The 19,056-nt window shown below is 41.5% G+C and overlaps 1 protein-coding gene across 3 annotated transcripts in view; it reads left to right on the top strand.

Moving 5' to 3' along the window:
* The window catches only part of CMIP (c-Maf inducing protein), a 130,138-nt gene that overhangs the window by 14,953 nt on the left and 96,129 nt on the right, over positions 1-19,056 (top strand). The window contains exon 1 of one of the 3 annotated variants that reach the window (XM_064386265.1): positions 6,298-6,363. The exons of the other annotated variants lie outside the window; for them this stretch is intronic. Within the exon in view, the coding sequence (XP_064242335.1) occupies positions 6,313-6,363 (51 nt within the window). The 5' untranslated portion in view covers positions 6,298-6,312. Of the gene's footprint in view, positions 1-6,297; positions 6,364-19,056 lie in introns of those variants that run through there. 3 annotated transcript variants of the gene reach the window in all.

Below are 19,056 nucleotides of genomic sequence, written 5' to 3'. Positions count from 1 at the left end.
TCCTCTGCATGGTTGTTTGGCACATTATTCAGTTGTTCCCTGAAGGTGGTGGATGGAAATGTTACCTTCTGTAGCATGAGCCCTGATCAACATCAGGAGTGGGGAGCTGATGGTAAATATACTCCCATAGTTTCAGAAAATAAGGTAACCTTAATTAAAGTTCTGTGCAAGTAGTTTCAGTGTTTGAGTCCAGCCATTTGCCTGATGAAGGGAATAGTCCTGAGCTCTCTGCCTGCAGCAAGAATATGGGAATTGCAGTGACTCATTCCCAGGGACACAGCAATGGGAATGAGGCACTGCTGTGGCTGCAGATAATTCCCTGGAAGTCTCCGTTGTGCAGAATGCATTAATTGAAGAGATTCATGAGCTGCTTAATGTCACATCACTTCATTTCCTCATCAGGGAACTGAAAGTCTCATCTGTGTAGGAAAAAACCAGGATCTCTCTGGTTGCAAGTAAGTCTTGACCTTTGTAGAAAGAGGTTGTGTGTCTTGTCCATCATATTTGCCCTGTATTAAACCTGTTGCTGTGTAGCTCAGATTTTCACTTGCCCTATTACCTGTGGGGACAAAGTCAGCTGTGTAAAGATGTGCATTTCTGAGTGCCCAGGAATGTGAGCAGTGCAGATGAGGAGGGATCTGTTTGCTGCTGGGCTCTTCAGTGCAGTGCAGCAGAAGGATGGGTGGTTCCTGCTTGTAGCTGATCACCATCTGCATTGCATTGGCCACAGCACTAGAAGCATATCTTTATATTTAATAGAGACAGGATGTGTCATAGGTGCAGAGACCTGGAAATACAATGATTTTGTGTGGTCTGTTCTGGAATGGATGGGAGCTCATCTCCTGCAGACAGTAATGTGTTCCTGGTGGGTAGATCTGATGCCATGTGTAGGCAGCAGAACATAAACACTGCAGCCCACCATTTGCAGATTTAAACTGGAGAAGAGAACGTGCTACACTTAGGGAAATCAGTCTTGCTGTGTGTGATATCACACAGAATCAGCTGTACTGTGATTCTGGTTTTGCCCAAGTGCCTGTTTTTCTGACTCTCTTGCCCACTGCAGGCTTAGGTGAGAGCTAGTACCGGGTGGGTCCCGTGGCATTTGTCATAATTTATCATGTGACCTCTTAGGCTGTGCTTCAGACTGAGTTTTTATTAGTTTTATGGCACAGAAAACATTGCACAGAAAAATACAGTTTACCACTTATGTAGCTACTTGCTAAAAGAAAAGGATGCACTTTTCTTTTGACTAGAAATCAGCCAAAATCAAGAGTAGTCTTGATTGAATTTTTGAGTATAAAGGCTGTACCTTTCATCTTTTGATTTGATTGTTGGCTAAGCAGAGCTGGTCAGTGAAAGGAAATGCCTCTTTCTGTGGCTTTTTGTGCTGCTGCTATCTAGAGTTTTGGTAGTACCAGTGAGACCTTAGGGCTGGACTTGGACATTTCCTGTTTCTCTACCATCTAATTCCACCAGGAGGTCACAGTGGTTTCAGCTGCGTGACTCGAGCTCACACCTACCATGAACAGCCATAGCATGCTAGCTGTGCTCTTCATCTGTGGCAGGTACCTTTTATCTCCACTGTTAACTGAGTTTTCCTTCATCTGTGCCTTGGGGAACATCTCAGTACTTTGCCTGGCAGTGTATCTCTGCTCTGAATTGTATGTGGAAAAATGTCTGAAGCAAATTAAACAAGATGACTTGTGAGTAAAAGATCAGGTTGAAACACTGTGGAGATGAAAGTCATTGAGTTGATGAGTACAGTCTGTCTGTGACTGGGAATCCTTTAATGATGCTAGGAGAAAGGATTGACCGACCATAGTAGACAAAGTTGCACTTGAGGTTTCTGTGACCCAAAAAAAGAAAAATCAGTCTCTATTCCTGTGATTTATTATTTCTATGATCACTTGGCTCTAGGTGTTGCAAACATGTGGGGTCTTGGCAGAAGCCACAAAAGGTTGCCTATCTCAACAAAGTACAGCCTGAGACTGAATCTCAGAAAATCAAGGTGGAGCAAAGGAGAGAAAAAAAAATAAATTATTTTTTCGGCATTATATTTGTGGCTTGGCATGTTTAGATCCTGGGAGTCCATTCCATTGTTTTTACTCATAGCATCTTTCTCTCTTGTTGGGAATCACTAAGAGTGATTTGGCATCTGTGCCATACTAGTAAAAACAATCCTAACTACTTACAATTAATGAATTGTGTAAGCTGCCAGTGAGTGATTTGAGGGGATGCAATAACAACCAGAAGGGTAATATGAATTCTGCATTGACAGGCAGCATATATCAGAGAAAGTTCTGCTTTTTTTCTGACACTGAGTTGGTTTAGTGTGTGGACTTTGAAATAAATAGTTTAAGAGAGTGTATCAGTTCCTTGAGCTGAAGCCTGTGTCTAGGATGGCTTAGTGTTAAAGCAAAAAGCCATATTGAGGTCCAGCAAGGGAAAAGAGCATATTTTCAAATGGTGAAGCTTGTTCTTCTGGGAGAGAAAATGGCACTTCTAATTTTTCTTATCAAGAGTTAACCCAAAGCAAAATATTTAAACAAAACAAGCTACTTGAACTCCTTATTAAAGAGGTGATTTTTTGGGGGAAAACATTTTTACAGGCTTTTAGGTTCCTCTTTGAACTGTGTCTTTAGGATGTGTATGTATGTCTAGCTCAGTAGAGAGCTGAAAGGACAGTACTTCCTTTGCTTTGATTCTTTTATTCTTTGAGCATTCCTCCTCACATGGAAATCTTACAAAATGCTTCTGTTTCCCTATGGAAAGAGGCCCAGTTTGGGGAGGGTGGATGTTCTGGGTTGATGTCCAAGATAGCTATAGGTGCTAGAGGAAAAGAAGGCAGCGACAGGAACAATAGGATTTAAAAAAGCTTTTTAAATTGTGCCAAACTGATGGTGTTTTGGGGTGGGTTTTTTTTGGGGTTTTTTTTTTGGTTGTCATAGAAATGTGCCAGCCCGTGTCTCTCACGGATGAGCTCACTAAATGAATGGCTGTGCAGGATGAGTCTGGTTTCAATGAAGATGTTTATACTTGAAGAACACAGATGGACTTAAACCACAGCCCAGAATCTAAACACCCCTGAGCTCCTGGGGGAGGGGAGCGATAGGAAATGAAATCTGGATTTTATAGCTCAGGCCTGCATCTGTCCTTCTTGATTCGGCTTTATGAGTTATTATGGGGAAGTAGGAGAAGAATATTATCTGCAGTAAAAAGGGTTTGTTTGTTCTTGGATGAGGGGGGAAGATGATTTTGTATTTGGCCCAACTCCATTGGGTTGGAAGGACTTTTCTGCCTTGGTGTTGTTGCATGACCATCACAGCTGGGGTTAATTGGTAGCAGAGATGTTGCTCTGAAGTACTGTCTTTAGCAGGTATTTTTTTCTGTTGTTTCTGTACTTCTGTTCTTTCTGTGCTCCTCTACTCTTACTCTTTGTCTTTTGAGATACAATATTTTGAATGAGAGCTGACAGTTCTGTCTCCTGTACTGCATGTGAAATGCTGTGGTACAGGTTTGGTAGAAGTTTAGAAGCCGGTGTAAATGACAAACGATAGAAGCAACATCAGACCCATGAAATACCAAAGAATTTGCAGATGACACAACTAACGATCTTCAGTGAGGTGTGTCATTGAGCACAGAACAAATGGGGTGCAGTCAACAAACAAGTGTGCTGTGTTGAGTGGGGCAGTGTTCAGTGTGGGCAGAAATGTCCTTTGCAGGATTTAGTCTCTGGATTGTTTGCTTTGCTTACAACCATAATTCTGTGAATTCTTTTTTGCTTCAATTAATTCTTTATTTTCATCTACATTTGGCACTGTCAGAATGCCTCAGAGGAGCTTAGGTGTAAATGACAATAGCTACAGTATCTCCAGGGTTTTCAGGTATCCCAGTGATTTGTTTATCTGCCAGTCTTGCTTTCCTTGGTTTTCTATTCCTGGAGCTGGGCTGCCGGAAATGATGCATGTTGCTGAATGCAGAATAGTCCTTGCTGTGCCAAGGCATGTACTTGGAAGGATGGGATACTATGTCCTATTAATTGGTATGCATAATCAAGAATATGGAATAAATGAAGTGCTGGCTGACTTTTAAAAAAAATTTTTTAAGTGTATCCCTGACAAATAGTAGGTTCTATGTTTTTAGATGAAATCCACCCTTAACAGAAGTTTTCATTTTTGGAGAATAATTTAAGGACCTGCCACTCAAACCTGCTTGAGTAATATTTGAGCCTCAGCTTTGGTCATAGTCTTGAATTTAGCAGTGCACACTCTTCTCTTGGTACTCTGGTTTTGCTTGTTATTTGCTCATTGCTGTCCTGCTTGAACTTGTATTGGAAGACAGGTTAGGCTAGAATTGCCTTGCCTTTTAAGGAGAATTATTTTTTTTTAAGCCAAAATGGATTCTTCGCATGCTACAAGCTTTGGGAAATGCCTTTTCTGAGCACAGAAATTCCTTTTCTGCTAGCCTGACCTGTGCTTTGTGAGATCTTAAAAGGTCTGAGCACTGTTAAAGACCTTGGTCTGTCAAGTCATCCTCAGAGAGGGAAGAGGGGACAAAAGGGACTCTGCAGTGAGTGGAGGTGCAGTCTTGTGCATGTCATGTGCTGTGGACCCCAGCACTTCACTGTCACCTGCTGTCAGGCAGCTCCACTTGGGGAAAGCTGCAGGTGAGGAGAGTGCTGAATAAAAGCAAAATGGTTGAATGGCTGCAGTGTCCTTCCCCAAGGATGGTCAGCCCAGCAGGGCTGGGGGCTGCTGTGCTCCTCCAGCTCTGCCCCTGCCTCACACCCACCAGGCAGAGGGCTGGGGAGCCCTGCCTGCTCCCTCTCAGAGGTTTATTTCAAGGCTTAATCAATTAGGCAGCATCAATTGGAATTTCTGAGACAAATCCCTGTATAAAACCACTTGGCTTTCTGATAGAGCTCTGTGAATAATTTGTGCTGTATTTCTCCTGCTACCAAACATTGACAATAGCTGTTTCTTTTCCCAAATGCATCTCCTTCCATTCATTTTTGTAGGGGCCTTGCTGGAAAGGGAGTGCACGACTGATTACGTTGCATTTAAGGAACTATGAAGTGATCAGCACGACTGCCGCCAAATATGTGGAATTAAGATGGAAACAATTAAATGACCATTTAAAAATATTTTTTCCAGTTACATCCTAGAACCCAGACCACAAGAAGATTTTTGGGTATTGCCACTGCTCTCAGTGTGTCTTGGATAGGCTAAAACAGTGTCAAAGCAGAAATATTAAATAATCAGAGAGGCTGTGTTTTTATAGGACACATTTGCTGTCCTACTTGCGTGAGAAGTTTGCAGTGATGCAATAATATTGAAAATTATCACTTTCACTGTAGGAGCATTGATGCACTGCTATTGGGAATTACTGCTTTCACTGTAGGAGTGTTCATTTTTCTTCTGAGGTCATTAAAATAATCTTGTTTTTGCTTTTGTAATTGACTTAGTTTGCTCTTCTTGGGGGAGGGGAGGCTTTGGGTTTTTGTTGGTGGTGTTGTTTTTTTTTTTTTCCCTTTTAATTTGAAACACAGTTTTAACATTTGGATTGTTTGAAACAAAAACAAGAGTAGTCCCAACATGAACAGTGAATATTTTTAAAGGACTTTATGGCTCTAAGTTTCTAACACAGTCCAGATGTCTCCTATCTCTGCTCTTTCCGTAGCATTTTCTGGCACAGTGTCACTGGGTTTGAGCTTGGTCCAAGCTGTGTGCCAAGTCCTGAAATAAAGTAAATCAGTGAGTTGTTCTTGGACGTTTCTCCTTAATCCAAACCAACCCAAATCAAACTTCAGCTCTGACCTCAGGACTGCACATTCAAATATTTTCCTTTGCCTCCTCAGTTTCAAAGTAGCAAAAGCAGGAGATTACCACTTTGCAGTATTTAAACAGAGGCTTGTGTGACATCCGTGCAGCTGAAGCAACTGCTTTCTTTGGGTCCTGGTGCCTGTTAAAACACCAGTGATGTTCTCCAGCACTGGGATTCTTCACTGGGATTCCTTTTGTTGGGTCAGGATGCACAACCACACTGGAGCAGGATTTATTTGGAGGCATACGTTGCGTCAACAACTAGGTAGCAACCAAAGGAAATATTCCATGGTGCTCTTCTGCAAATACTTCTGCCTGGATGTCTTGGAGAAATTATTGATAGGACAAACCTGGTAGCCTTGAAAACAGCATCAGGACTAAGTTTTGGGATGAAGGATTGTCTTTTGTCTTTCCTTATGCAAGCACTGCTCTCCTTTGTCTTGAAGCACTCCATTGAAGCTGGACCCCTGTGCAAACAGGCTGTGACTGGATGGGCAACCCAGCTCATGAAGTTAAACATTCTGATGGCACTACAGCTCAGGTGGGGGAAAAAGTATAATCCAGGTGGTGTTATTGTTAACAACAGTTTGAGTCTCCTTTGGTCCAGCAAATAATGGTACATGACACAAATTCTTTGCAGAATATCAGTGGGTTTGAGGCCCGCTGGTTGAATTTTTGCTGACTGGCCAAGTTCAGATAAGTTTAATTCAACTGTATCTGTTGTCCAACCCTTCTTTAGGCCCAGCTTCCACTGAAAATGATATGAAGCTTTCCTTTGGCTTATCAGGCTTTGCACTGGGCCCTTGAAATGTGTGTGGTCTGGGTGTTTTGGTGTACTTGATCATCCTTGGTACAGGCAGTGATCAAAGCAGGTAGGATGCATGAGTCTGGAGGCATTTCAGGCAGTACTGCCTTACAGAGGGGAATGAGAGTTTTCAGTGTGCTCTGTTGGCCTCAGTTCAGGTTTTTGGGATCCCCCCTGCAATTGTATATACATGTTTGGCCACTCAGGGAGTACTTTCTATAGAGTAAAAGAAAGCTCCTTTTTAAACTAGGGAGTAGCATATTGCCTGTTATCAATGCTGGTAGAATTACTTTACCTTTATTAATCAGTTTTGTTTTCCTCTGGTCTTTTAGCCAGTGTGTGTCTTTCTGTCTAGATCCTATATGAACATGAAATGGGTAACTAATGGATACTGCCTTGGGGCCAGAGAGCACAAGATTTACCTTTCAGAAGTAGCCAAAACAGCCATATGCATAAAAATAACTTCAGTTTTCATATTGAATTCTCTCACTTGAGCTAGTTGTTTACCAGCACATTCATGTGCTCTGGTAGCAGTGGGACATGCATTACCAAGTTGTTATGCAGCAGTGAATACCAGGGGCATCGAGTAAATGAGTTCTTTTGGAGAGAAATGCCATTAAATAAAGATTTCAGCCCTTGTCTTGTAACTCTTTCATTGCTTAGCAGAGCTTTGGTGTGCAGGTTACTGATGCTTCCTGTGAGGGGCTGTGTTTGGTGCTCCCCTCGTGGATGTTCAGGACTGTTCTGCTCTCTGTGTGGAGCATCAGGCAAGGACTGAGCAGTCACCCTAAGCTTCCCTTGCTTGTGCTCTGGGCAGAGCTGTTTCCCCCAAGTGTGGACCTTGCCTGAGCTCCATGGCAGAGTCTCCCAGCTCTGTCTGTTGGTCCCTTGCACAAGGGCTGGACCTGGCTGTTTTACAGAGTGACCTTTCCATCAGGGCTGCCCTGCTGAGCTCACTGGCATGGGTTCAGAAAACCAATTTCTGACTCACTCTGGTCTTCTGCTGCTGAGTTGTTGTAACACCCTCACCCTTAAACATCGATGTCTCCACCATATACCCCACATCAGAAATCACCTGGATGTAACAAACTACGTTCCCTTCTTTGTCGTGTCAGGAAGGCCCTAAAGTTGTTCTTTGCCCTAGAGGAGCTGGGAGTGAATTTGCCAGAGCAGGAGGTATGTGTTAGGCTGTGGGAGGTTTTCTTTCTATCAGTGCTACTCAGAGCTTGTCACTGGAAACAGTTCAGCCAAGATGCTGGGAGAAAGGCTGCAGTGGGCACAGCCTTCATATGTGTGTTTGGAGATAGATAAAAACTGCTCAGGAGATCTTATGGCTTTCACAAAGGGATGATTTGAGATAAAGCTCTGTCAGGGAGCTATGATAAAAGAACTGAAGCTGAAAATGAAAGAGGTGTTGGGTGATAAGAGGAAACTCCTGTGTTTTGAAAGCTGGACTTCAGCTAGATAAAAATCTTAAAAGCCCTATGCAGATCAGCAGAGTATTGGTCTTGCCCAGGTTTGCTTAATTTTCTGTCTGCCACCCAGCCTGGAGGAAGCAGTTTTCATGCTTCCCTGGCAGCAAGATTTTTTGAATGTGGGAAACCTGATAGTGTGTCTACTTAACTACCAGACTTTGGCCTGGTGCCCTTTCTGGTTTCCTTATGGAGTAAGTGCAGTGATGGGAAGAATGTGCTTCTTACACATGTAGTCATGTCGGTGATAGTAAACTGTGACACCGATACCCTGTTACCCTGCAGAGCCAGTGCCACGGGCTGGGGTCACTGGCAGCAGAGCAGCAGCTCTGCTGTAGGTTTGGAGTGCAAAAGAAAAACTGGAAGTGATTTTTTATTTTTTTTTTTTGGTCTGATTTGTTTTTTGAGAAACTGTAGATGTTTGTTCTGAAGTGTCAAATGAATGTATGTTAAATCTAATTTGCTCCGTTGAGACTTTAGCAGTGACTGCTAATATGCAAACAGAAAGTCTCCACTATGTGCTAGCAGCAGTTTTCTCAAATTAGTCCATTTTAGCTGTACTTAATATGGCCAGTTTGCCTGTAAAATATTTGCTTGGGTTTTTAAAAAGCTCTGCTACAACCATTTAAATGTTTTGGAGTAGACACAAAATGACCCCCGTGAATTTTGGATGGTTCTCCTTACAATTTTACATTTGTAAAATGGCTTTAGTATCATTTTGTGTGATGTTCAGGTCAATGGAAGGGAATTTAAGTAATGCAGGTAGGAACAGCCACCCGCTAGGAAGCCCCAGCCTGGATGTGACTGATGGCTTGCTGAATTGGATGTGTAAAGCTTGCCAAACAAAAGCAACATGTTTTAAATTATAAAAATGTAAACTGAAAATATTAAGGCGATTAATTTGTCCTGCAGACAAAAGGCTCCTAAGATTATGAGAAAATAGTTTTATTAGTTTATTTGAATTGTAATGTTTGCATTTTGTTTGTTTTTATTTGGGGTATGTGTTTAGAAAATAAGCTTGCTGAGGATGTTGCTCATTTCAGATTTTGCTTTCTGGCAGTCCCAAGTGGAAATGAAACTGTAGGTGTCATGCACATTAAAAATGAATTTGAGATCCTGGGGAATCAACAGCCAGGACTTGTACATCTTGATACTGCAAAATGCTGCATACCCTGAAATCCTGCTGGGAATGGAGTGCTCTGCAACGGGCAGGGTGGGAGCCAAAAAGCAATCAGGGCAGGTAGGCATGCACTGGGAAGTGATTTGGCAAACACTCATTTCATCATGACAGAGCTGTCTGTGGTGGGAAATGCTTACAGGATCCTTATGAGTTGGTCCTGAGCTGCAGCCGTGCACAACTGCAGTGCAGGAGCTGGATGCAAACCTAATTAAAGTGGGGGATGTTTGGATTGGCTGCAGTGGCCTTTGGATTAAATTGTAGGACTTTAGGACTTGTACTTGGTGTGTAAGTAATGTGTACACTGAGGAGCACGATTTCTAACAGTTGTTATTATTGGAGAGTGCTTTGTTTTTCTGCTGGGAAGTGTAATTTACAAGGAAGAATATTTCTGGAGTATTTTAGAAGTTTTGTATATGTTACATGTCAAATGGCAAATTGTTTATTGGTGTGGGGTCACACAAAGGGGCATTTCCTAGTGCTCATTATGACTGTCTGGTACAGCTCTGCCACTTCTGAAGTTACCTGTTGTGGACTGTTATCCCAGTGAAGCTGATAAATCATGATGTGGTTTCTCATGATACACTTCTTAATTGGTCAGTATTATCTGTGTATCTTTGGTGGGGAAGTGGAGCTATGTACTGTTATCCAAAACCAAATCCAAAGTCTCTGTCAGAGGAAGAAGAACTTCAGAAGTTCAAGTTAAACAAAGGAACTGAATGAATATTGAGGGAAAAAAAAAAGGTTGTTTTGAATACAGACGTTTCTAACCCTGATACAACCTTCTCTTAAATTAGCAAGCCAGTTGTTATTACAGACACTTTTGGCAATTTAAGGTTTTTCAAGTCAAATTGTGTTCAAGTCATGCAAAGATTTAAAAAGAAAAGTAACTGATGAGCTGTTCTTAAAGGCATATTCCCTCCTGGAAGTGCTCAAGAAATTGGACACCCCCTACATCATTAAGGTTTTTTGAGAAATAATGTTTCTAATACTTGGTGACAGGTTTATATCTTCAGATCCTTGTACAAACATGGAATAAAGCATTTAACTATGTGCTACTGGAAAGTGAGCTTTAATGTTCAACCGTAGTGCCTCATTCAGCTTTTTCTCTTTTCAGTTTCATTCAGAAAGAAATTTCTAATGTAAGGATATTTCTTAAGTGATGGGTGAAGGTGTTTTCTGATCCTCTGTCTGTGTCTTACATGTCATTATTAATCTGTTTTCCCAGTCACATGTAAATGGATACTAAAGGCCAGGAAAGTAGGTCAGCATCTCTATCTCCAATGCTGCTAAAACACATCACTTGTCAGACCTGTGTTTTACTACTTTCTTGTTGCTGCTTGTTTGTAGTGTCTCTATCTTTGAAGGTCAGAGAATTTTAGAAAGCAGGTTTTCAGCTTGTCTGATGAATACGTTGTTAATTTCCATGTGGTAGCAGACAAGCGTCTTTTCCATTTCATGAGCATTGTTGTTGGCAGTTTCCTAAAGAATTGTAGGTCTCCATTTCTGCAGGGGAATGACTTGGAAACTCCCTGGTTACAGCTATGGAAAAATTAATAGTGTCCTTCCAATGTCAGAGGGAGGCTTACAAAGCAAGATTTACCTGAAATTACCTGGTTAGGAAGGACCTCCACTAAGAATGAAAACAGAGTAATTCTGGTTGGAAAAGTTGCTTTAACTCATGGGATGAATGTGATATCAGGTGTGACATTTTCTCCATTTCACTGAGCCAGATTTTTGTTCTCTTTCTCTGGGTTTTTACAAATAGCAGTAGAGGAGTAGAAGCACTGGGACTGGAACCTTCTGAAAACCAAGGCATTTCTTCCTCACTAAGAATTTTACTGCACATGAGGAACTGGCTCTGACCAGAACTGCAGACATTCATTGGCACTGTATTATTTAAAGAATTGAGGGCATTCATTCTCTTTCACCCTGAACAGGCTTTTGCTGTGCTTGTGGTCATCCTGACCAAATCCTTGTGTCTTTATTTGTGTGGGTTTTTTGCTGTATTAGACCAGTAGCATTCAATAAACAATGTTAACTTTATGTAGCTGTTAAGTACACTGACCTTTAGTATTGGTTTGCACAAGCCATGCACAATGAGAGTCCCACTGAAATACCACGGCTGATTTGAGCAAATTGCTGTCCTGCAATCAAAATATGACATTTCTATTACTGAACAAACGCTTCATCAGCGAGAGCGCTGCTGTTTCCCACAGCTACTTCTCTCTTTCTGTCTTTTTGATGCTCTTTCAGTCTTGGTTTCCTCACCTGAAAAACAGAAATAAAAATTGTGTCCTCGGGAATAACCAGGTTAATATTTGCTGAGCGTGTTGGAGCTGCATGGTCCCATGATACGCTGTACGGGGTCAACGTGACTATTGCTAAATCACACTCCAGTCAGAATTACAGTCATTAATAGCTCTGAGTCTGGGGAAAGAGTCACTGCAAATACTGTAACAGCTACTTTAACTGTTTCCTTTTAAGCAAACAAAACCTCTTGACGTTTCTGCTGAGCAAGTCATTATGGCTTAACTTATTAAAATGCTGCAGAGTGTCTTGTTCCTCACTGGCCACAGTAGCCTTTTTTCTTTTCACTGAACCAAGTGATTAGGGAAATTCCACCAAAAATGATGGCAGTTCTTCAGCTCAGTGGATTTAGAGAATGGCTTTCTTGCTGTTACTCAAGTTTGTGTCCTGAGAAGGTGCAAGCTACAGCAATTCAGCAGCAAGAGAAAAGGGGAACCCAGAATCACTGACGCACTTCTGTAATTCTACTTCCCATTCCCAGAGTCTTGGCTTTGGGTTTTCAGCACATGAATCAGCTTTGTGGAGGGGAATGCCTTGTTTTAACAAAGATTTAACTATTTCCCGGTGGGTTGTTGCTGCTGTAGCAGATATCCTTTGAGAGATCAGGAGCAGGGAGAGGCTGCTTTCTGGATATATTCAGGCAGCTATTCTCGGGGCTCACAGTTTCACCATGACAAATACTGTAGAAAAACTTGGGGTTTTTTTTGGCTTCCAGACTCCCTGGGCAATATGCATTGAGATGAAAAGAGTGTGACTACATGTACATTAACATTTTGCAAGGCAAATGAAAAAAATGGGAGGATGAATCCACAAGATTCAAAGAGTTCTTTGCTATAAAATTAACATAGAACAACCTTTTTAATACCTTGGATTTGCCATCTGTAAAATGAGAGGAATATTTCCATATTTAATCACCTAATAAATAGTGATCAAATAGCAGAAAAACAAAAGCAAAACTATCACCAGAAAGAAATAGTAGATCAAAATAAAGTTGGAGAAGCTATTAAACTTTTTCTTAGATATGAACTGGTCAGAAATTCTTCTGTCAAGTCTTTCCTTTGTTTCTTTCACAAAACAGAAAGTCTTTCCATAGGGGAGTGAAAATACTGCAAATAAAAATCACTAGGAGGGAGAACTGAAATATTCTAATATAGTTAAGAAATTCTCTAATACAGTTAAAATCTGTGTGAAAGTGTGGGATTATGTTCTCCTCTGTGGACAGCTAAGAAAAGGAGACTGGTTGCCAGCTGAATGTGTGTTTGGACAAGTGTGTGCTTGCAAGTGGCAGATGTCAGGAGAGGGGTTACTCCTTTCATATAAATTATTTTGTGGATCTTGCTGCTTTGTGAACTCTTGTGAGAGATGTGCAAGGTGAAAGGTTTATTAGTCAGAAGATTCAGGAAGGAGATTCAAACTGAAAGATTACCAATAATCTCATTCACAGCTATCTCTTTTCTCACTGACATAAAAAACGAAACAAAAAAAAGGAAGAAAAATCCCCCATCAACCACACCTCCTACTCAGTGTTCACTAGGATGGACTGCAGTAGTCAGCTCTATTGTGTTTTGCTTTTTCTCACAACTGGAGCTTGGATGTTGCTCAGGCCTTTAATTAGAAGGGCACCTCTCCAGATTCAAACTGGGGCTTGGAACAGAGGGGTGAATCTTATCTCATTAATCTCAGTAGTTGACCATAACCAGGCCTGGTTACATTATTTCTAGGATCAGTGCTGCCTTCTTTATCTTTTTCTATCTTATTTTTCCTGTTGTGAGGATTCTGCCTCAATAGGCAAATAAAAGCAAGCAGAGGCATCAAATGGGGAGTTACTGGTACTGAGCTGAACATTTACAGCCAAGGCTGGGTTTCTCTCACATGTTGTCAAGGGCTGATAACCTGGGGATTTCATGGTTGGTTTTAAGCCTGTTACTCTGTACTGAAAACAACAGAGTTATATCCCCCCAAAATTGCCACCCAGTCCCATCACTCTTCTGCACCTGCTTGACTTGTGCAGCCGTGTATTTTGATTAAGCATGTGATCAACCTGCATATCTTCTATAAAATAATTTTATTTACTGTGTGGTTAATTTTTAGCTCCTGGTTCTCAGATTAAATTGCAAAATTTATGCATCTCATGTTCCCTTGTGAATGGGTAGGAGTTGAGGGTGCTCAGCCTTTAGAGGAAGCCCTTGGCATTTTGCAGGATTAGACCACAAAGTGCTGTGCTGCTTAGCACAGTGGGTATATTTAGAATCACCCTGAGATATTTTTGGGTAGAAGACTATTTGGGAAAAACTGGGGGAGTTCTTGCTTTTCTGGTGCAGGAAAGAAATTCAAATAATCCTCATAACTTCAGGCTGTGCAGGTTTTGGTTTAGCAGTTTGCCTGTGAAGGGCGTATCCTGTGAGGAAAGAAATGGTGTTTATCCAAGATGCGAGGCAGTGAATGACAGGACAAAGGTTAGGTGTGTGTTGAAAAGGCTGGGCATTGATTTCCTAAAGATGTTTTTTCCACATAGCTGTAGCTATCAGGAAGCAGAGACCTCCTTCTACACAGCTAGAAATGTTTTGATCAAAAGTCAGTGAAAAAGATTTGTCAGTCTCACTCTTAATCTCATATGCAGAGAGGATAATGCTGTCATTCCTCATACTTCACTGGAAAAAGGTTACGTTGAAGTCTGGCTCAGTGACTTTGCATGGACTTCACCCCATATTTAAGATAATTGCTGCAATACATTTCTTCCTGAGAATAAATTGATTTTTGAATGGCATAATTATTTCTTCACTGCTTATCAGACTGGTCTCTCCAGGCAGTTTGTTTAAAGATCAGATTCTTTATGCTCATGGGGGCACTGCGGGAAAGTTTGTTAATGGATTGGCAAACAATTAAAAAAAATCCCAAATCAGAAAACACTAGGCTTCATGAAACAGATCCTGGCAGCTCTTTGACAGTCAGGTTTAATTCAGCTTCACGTTCCCTCAATTTTTAAGAATAATGCATGGTCTTAAATGGTAACTTCAGAGGGTTTAACGTCTCTTCAGAATTCTGTCCTCAGCACGGAAAAATGATGCTTCATTCTTGTAAAAAGCCCCAGTATCCCTTTACTCAGTCCCTGCATGTTTCCTTTCATGCTCACTGAGCTGCCTCAGATAAAAACAAAAGCAAGGGAGAAGCAAGAAGTGGATCTGTTGACAGCTATGACAGAGATCAAATTCCAAGCCAGGCCATGGGATTCCTGAGAAGGGGCTACTTAAACAGAACTCTCCTTTGATTAATTGGAGATAGGGTGACACCTTGGACGTCAGAACTGTATTTGAGCTTGGAATCAGACGCAGAGGGTCAAAGAGATGAGATGCTTAAGGGCTGAAATGTGATCCCTGCTGCTTCCCTCCCCTCCTTTCTCCCCTTCCTGGCTGCGGTACAAATCTGCAGGTCCTGCTCATGTGGCTTCGTTTTACGTTCAGCAGTCACTCTGCTGACCATGAGCTCAGAAACTTGCAACTGAATTGGTGCTTTTTATGCACTTCATGGTCTTCTCTAGCATTGACAGCCTAGAAATCAAACATTTTAATAACATTGCAGCCCTCTTGGTTCAGGCTTTGGAAACTTCCACCCGTTGCCCAACTGGCCTCTGAAAATGTGCTTATTTTGCCTCAAGCATGTTTCTCAACAAGGCCAATATTTTTTCATTGGTTAATCACTTTTCTTTATCTTCTCTGATAATAGCTCTTCTACTTGTGGGGTTTTGTTTTGGGTTTTTTGGTGTTTTTTTTTAACAAGTGCAGATATTAAAAATACAACAAAGCAAGGTCTTGAAACTCAAGATTTACTATCTTCAGTGCCTTGTTAGTGGGTGCTGTGAAGAAACGCAAGGACATAGCCTAGAATATATGTAAAACTAGCTTAAAAATAAAGATTTCGCCCTCAGCAGACCAGTAACTTGTCTGATGAATTTTCTCTTGGGCAGATCTCAGAAATGTTGATAGGGGCACTGTGAGATGATGACAGTCCTTTGGCAGGTGTTTCTCCCCGTGGCTTCTGGGTGGGCTCCTTTTTGAGTGCAGTTTTTGTAAGTTCAAATTAGTAATATCTAAAACATCCTATAGAATTTCTCATAAGCAAACATTGGAAGGCTGGCTGTTGGGGGAGCATAAATTACTACATGGTATGTTTTGGAGCGGTGTCCTGGGAGTCTTGGCTATGTTTTTGTTAACAGAATTATAAATACAGTTCTACCCTAAACTTTGTCAGAATGCTGGGAAGTGATTTAGTGAAGTGAATTAGTGCTGCTCCCATTAAATGAGGGGTGCTTGCAGTACATACCAGTGTCCTTGCTTTTAAAGCTTTTTTTCTTATTTGAGGTGATCCTGCATTGAAAACTGTCAAGGAGGAACCACCTCTTTGGGAAAAAGAGGCAAGTGGTGTGTTTGTGTTCTGGCCAGAAGGGCTCTCTGTGGTAGTGCTGTCTTTACCAAAGAAATAATTATGTGAAAACACATGCTAAGAATAACATGGTTGAGGCATTTGATTTACTATCTGAGCATAGTGACCAGAGTTTGAACCCAACATGCAACCGAGAGACCGTTTAAAACAATTATGTAGTTTAAACGGGGAGACATAAAAGGCAGCAGAGGTGTAACTTTGCTTGTAGTTCACCTGTACCAAAGACCTTTTCACCTTTCTGCGTGCTGTAAATGAGGGATCTCCCACAGGCTTCTCCCATCCACTGCCAATCTTTGGAAGCCTGTTCCAAACCCCCAGGGTTTTATCTGCCAGTTCGCAGCCTTGCTTCCAGTGGGGTTTGACTCTGAGCAGCAGAAGGATCCGGTCCTGCCTCCTGTGGGATGTGAGTCTCCTGCTGCTGGTGTTCTCAGATGTGCCACAGAACCTTAGCAGGAGGCTCTAGTTATGTGTATTGACCATGAGAAGAGATTATTAACTCTAGACGCTTGTTTGTTGTTAAGATAACTCTAAAAGCTTGTTTGTTCTTACAGTTTTCACTGGTGATGCCAAATTATAGAAGGTTGTCTGGTCCTCGACTTAGCTGGTTTTCTTTTGCTCTTTTTTTTTCCTTTCTTTTCCTCAATGGCTTTTGAGACTGGCCTTAGCATAAGCTTTGAGTGGATGCTCTTCTTGTGGCTTTTGGATAATTTTTTGTAAAAATGAGCAGAACTGCAGAGTTACCATGGAAGCCATGCAAATGGGATTTTTGGAGCACAAGTCAAAATGACAGGGAGACAGGACTTTTTAAAAATAAAAACCTCTTTTTAGCTGCTGTTGTTTATTTTAAACACATGTTTTTGTTTACATACATGGTCTCCATAAATAATCCATTTTTGTATGTTCTGTACATTGAGCAATCTTATTTTACAGACAATTGAAAAATCTAATGTTCATTATATGTTTTTTTTTGGACTGTTGGGAAGATCTCAAAACTGGAGTAGTTTCATAATCCCTCAGCCTCCCACAAAATTTTTTTGCTAAAACTTTGGCTTTCTCTAATGTGTGGTGTTCAGGTTTGGCAGCACAGTGGTGCTTTTGTTGTCCAACTCATGCCCCAGTAGACTGAAGTGAGGCAGACCTGCGTGCTAGAAATAACCAATTCACTTGTCCCTGGAGCCTTTGAGATTTTCATACACTTGTGAGATAGGGTCCCTTGTCTTCAGTGCAGTACAGTAAATGAGAATGTTTCAACAGTTTCTGTTTTATTCCCTGTATCACAGTGTGAGCCCCAGTCCTGCTGGCTGCAGGTGCAGAGCACCAAGGTGCCTCTGCCAGGATTTTTGCAGGCAGTGGGGAAGGTGATGCCATGGTCAGTTCAGGCCAAGGGTTGCAGTGAGGTTTCTTAATCCCTTGTAATGGTCAGTCTGATACAATGGCCTCCTGGTGTTTCACTGTTATTTTAATCCTGCTGCATCTTCCCACTGCACATTTTGGCACCATTGAGCCCAGCTTTTCTCCAGCTGCTCACACTCCCTTCCAGGCCTGGTCTGAATGGACATCCTTAGTCTCAGGTGCTGTATTTATGGTAAGGCATGAGAAAACTGTGAGGGGTGGTAGTGCTGCCCTTTTCTTCCCTTCATCTTGGAACAGCAATAGACCTTGAGTGGGCGTCCTGCCTTAATTAGGTGAGGTGTTATGGTAATTGCACAATTTAGGTGTATCCCAGATGAAAATATCACATCACCTAATTTAGAACAGGTCAGGAAACAATATGATGCTGACATTGCATTTTTTTCCACTTGAGTTTTGACGTTGGTTGTTTCCTTCTAGAAGAATATGTGTCCTTGGATAAGGTTGTTTGTGCCACATAAATAACTGTGTTTCAACTTCTTGGGCAGTTCTCTGATCAGAATAGAAGATAGTCCAGATTATTCCTATTTTACTGGAAAAGCCACACTAATTTAGCACCTCTGTAGGATATAGTTATAATTAGTAAACCAGCCTGTGAAATGAAAACACGGTAGGGTTCTTTTTGTTCATGAGAATTGAAAAAAATCTGTTTAATCCTTTTCAGACATGGTGTCTTCCTGTATTGCATTGATTACTGACCAGGTTTTACCTGACATCTCAGAATATGATTCATTGCTATTGGTCTGCATGAAAACTTGACAGGAAGCTGAAAACAAATGAGCAATGTTGTCTGGACCCCCACTCCATGTACTGTATCAGATTTGACTCTCTACCACCCAAATCCTGACTCCTTCATGGGTCTGGCACTCACTGAATTGGGTGGTTTCCTCTTGAATTAGCCTTTTGTATGAGTGATCTTCATACAGGGTGGAATTGGATCCCCAAAAGCTCCAACCTTGGTGATTGCTTTTAAATCCAGCTGCTCCTCAGGCACTGAAAGGTCTGTTACAGCCACACATGTTCATTATTTCCTGTTTGATTTAATTTTAGATGAACCAGAATTGGGGTATGATTTCAATAAAAAACAATGCCAGAGGGGTGAAGGAGGGGCTGTTGAGATGCACGAGGAAATATCAAGTCCTCAAGACGTAAAAGAATTAGTCATGGTTCCTCAAAAATAGGCAGTAACTCTGTTCACCTTTCTAATTAATCTATATTAAGTTAATCAGTTATTAATTCTTCTTGATCATGAAACCTTTGAGTGGGTGTTTACTTTTGGTCCCTTGCAGTTGATGTCTTAGGACATAAGTCATGTTTGCATGTCTTACAGTAATAGCTGTGTGTGGCTGACTGATAGGCCAGGAATTCTGATTTACAGCTGACTCCGTGCATAGTTGTCAGAATGGTATTTATTTTCCCTTTCCACCTTTATTTCATCTCCTGTAAAACAGTATTAATCTTTAACTCTTTGCACAATAGATTATGGAAGTATTACTCACGCGGTGTTGTTGAACTGGGCTTGTCTTCAGTGCAAGAGTCACTAAAAATGAGCACACGCATGTCGTAGGGCTCGGATGGAGAGGGGAGTGACTGTGCTCTGAGACATCAGGAGCCATGTGA

This window comes from Passer domesticus, chromosome 12 (assembly GCF_036417665.1).
Source record: "Passer domesticus isolate bPasDom1 chromosome 12, bPasDom1.hap1, whole genome shotgun sequence".
Classification (NCBI taxonomy): domain Eukaryota; kingdom Metazoa; phylum Chordata; class Aves; order Passeriformes; family Passeridae; genus Passer; species Passer domesticus.
Note: the sequence above shows the minus strand (reverse complement) of the source record. Positions and strands in the feature narration are given on the sequence as shown.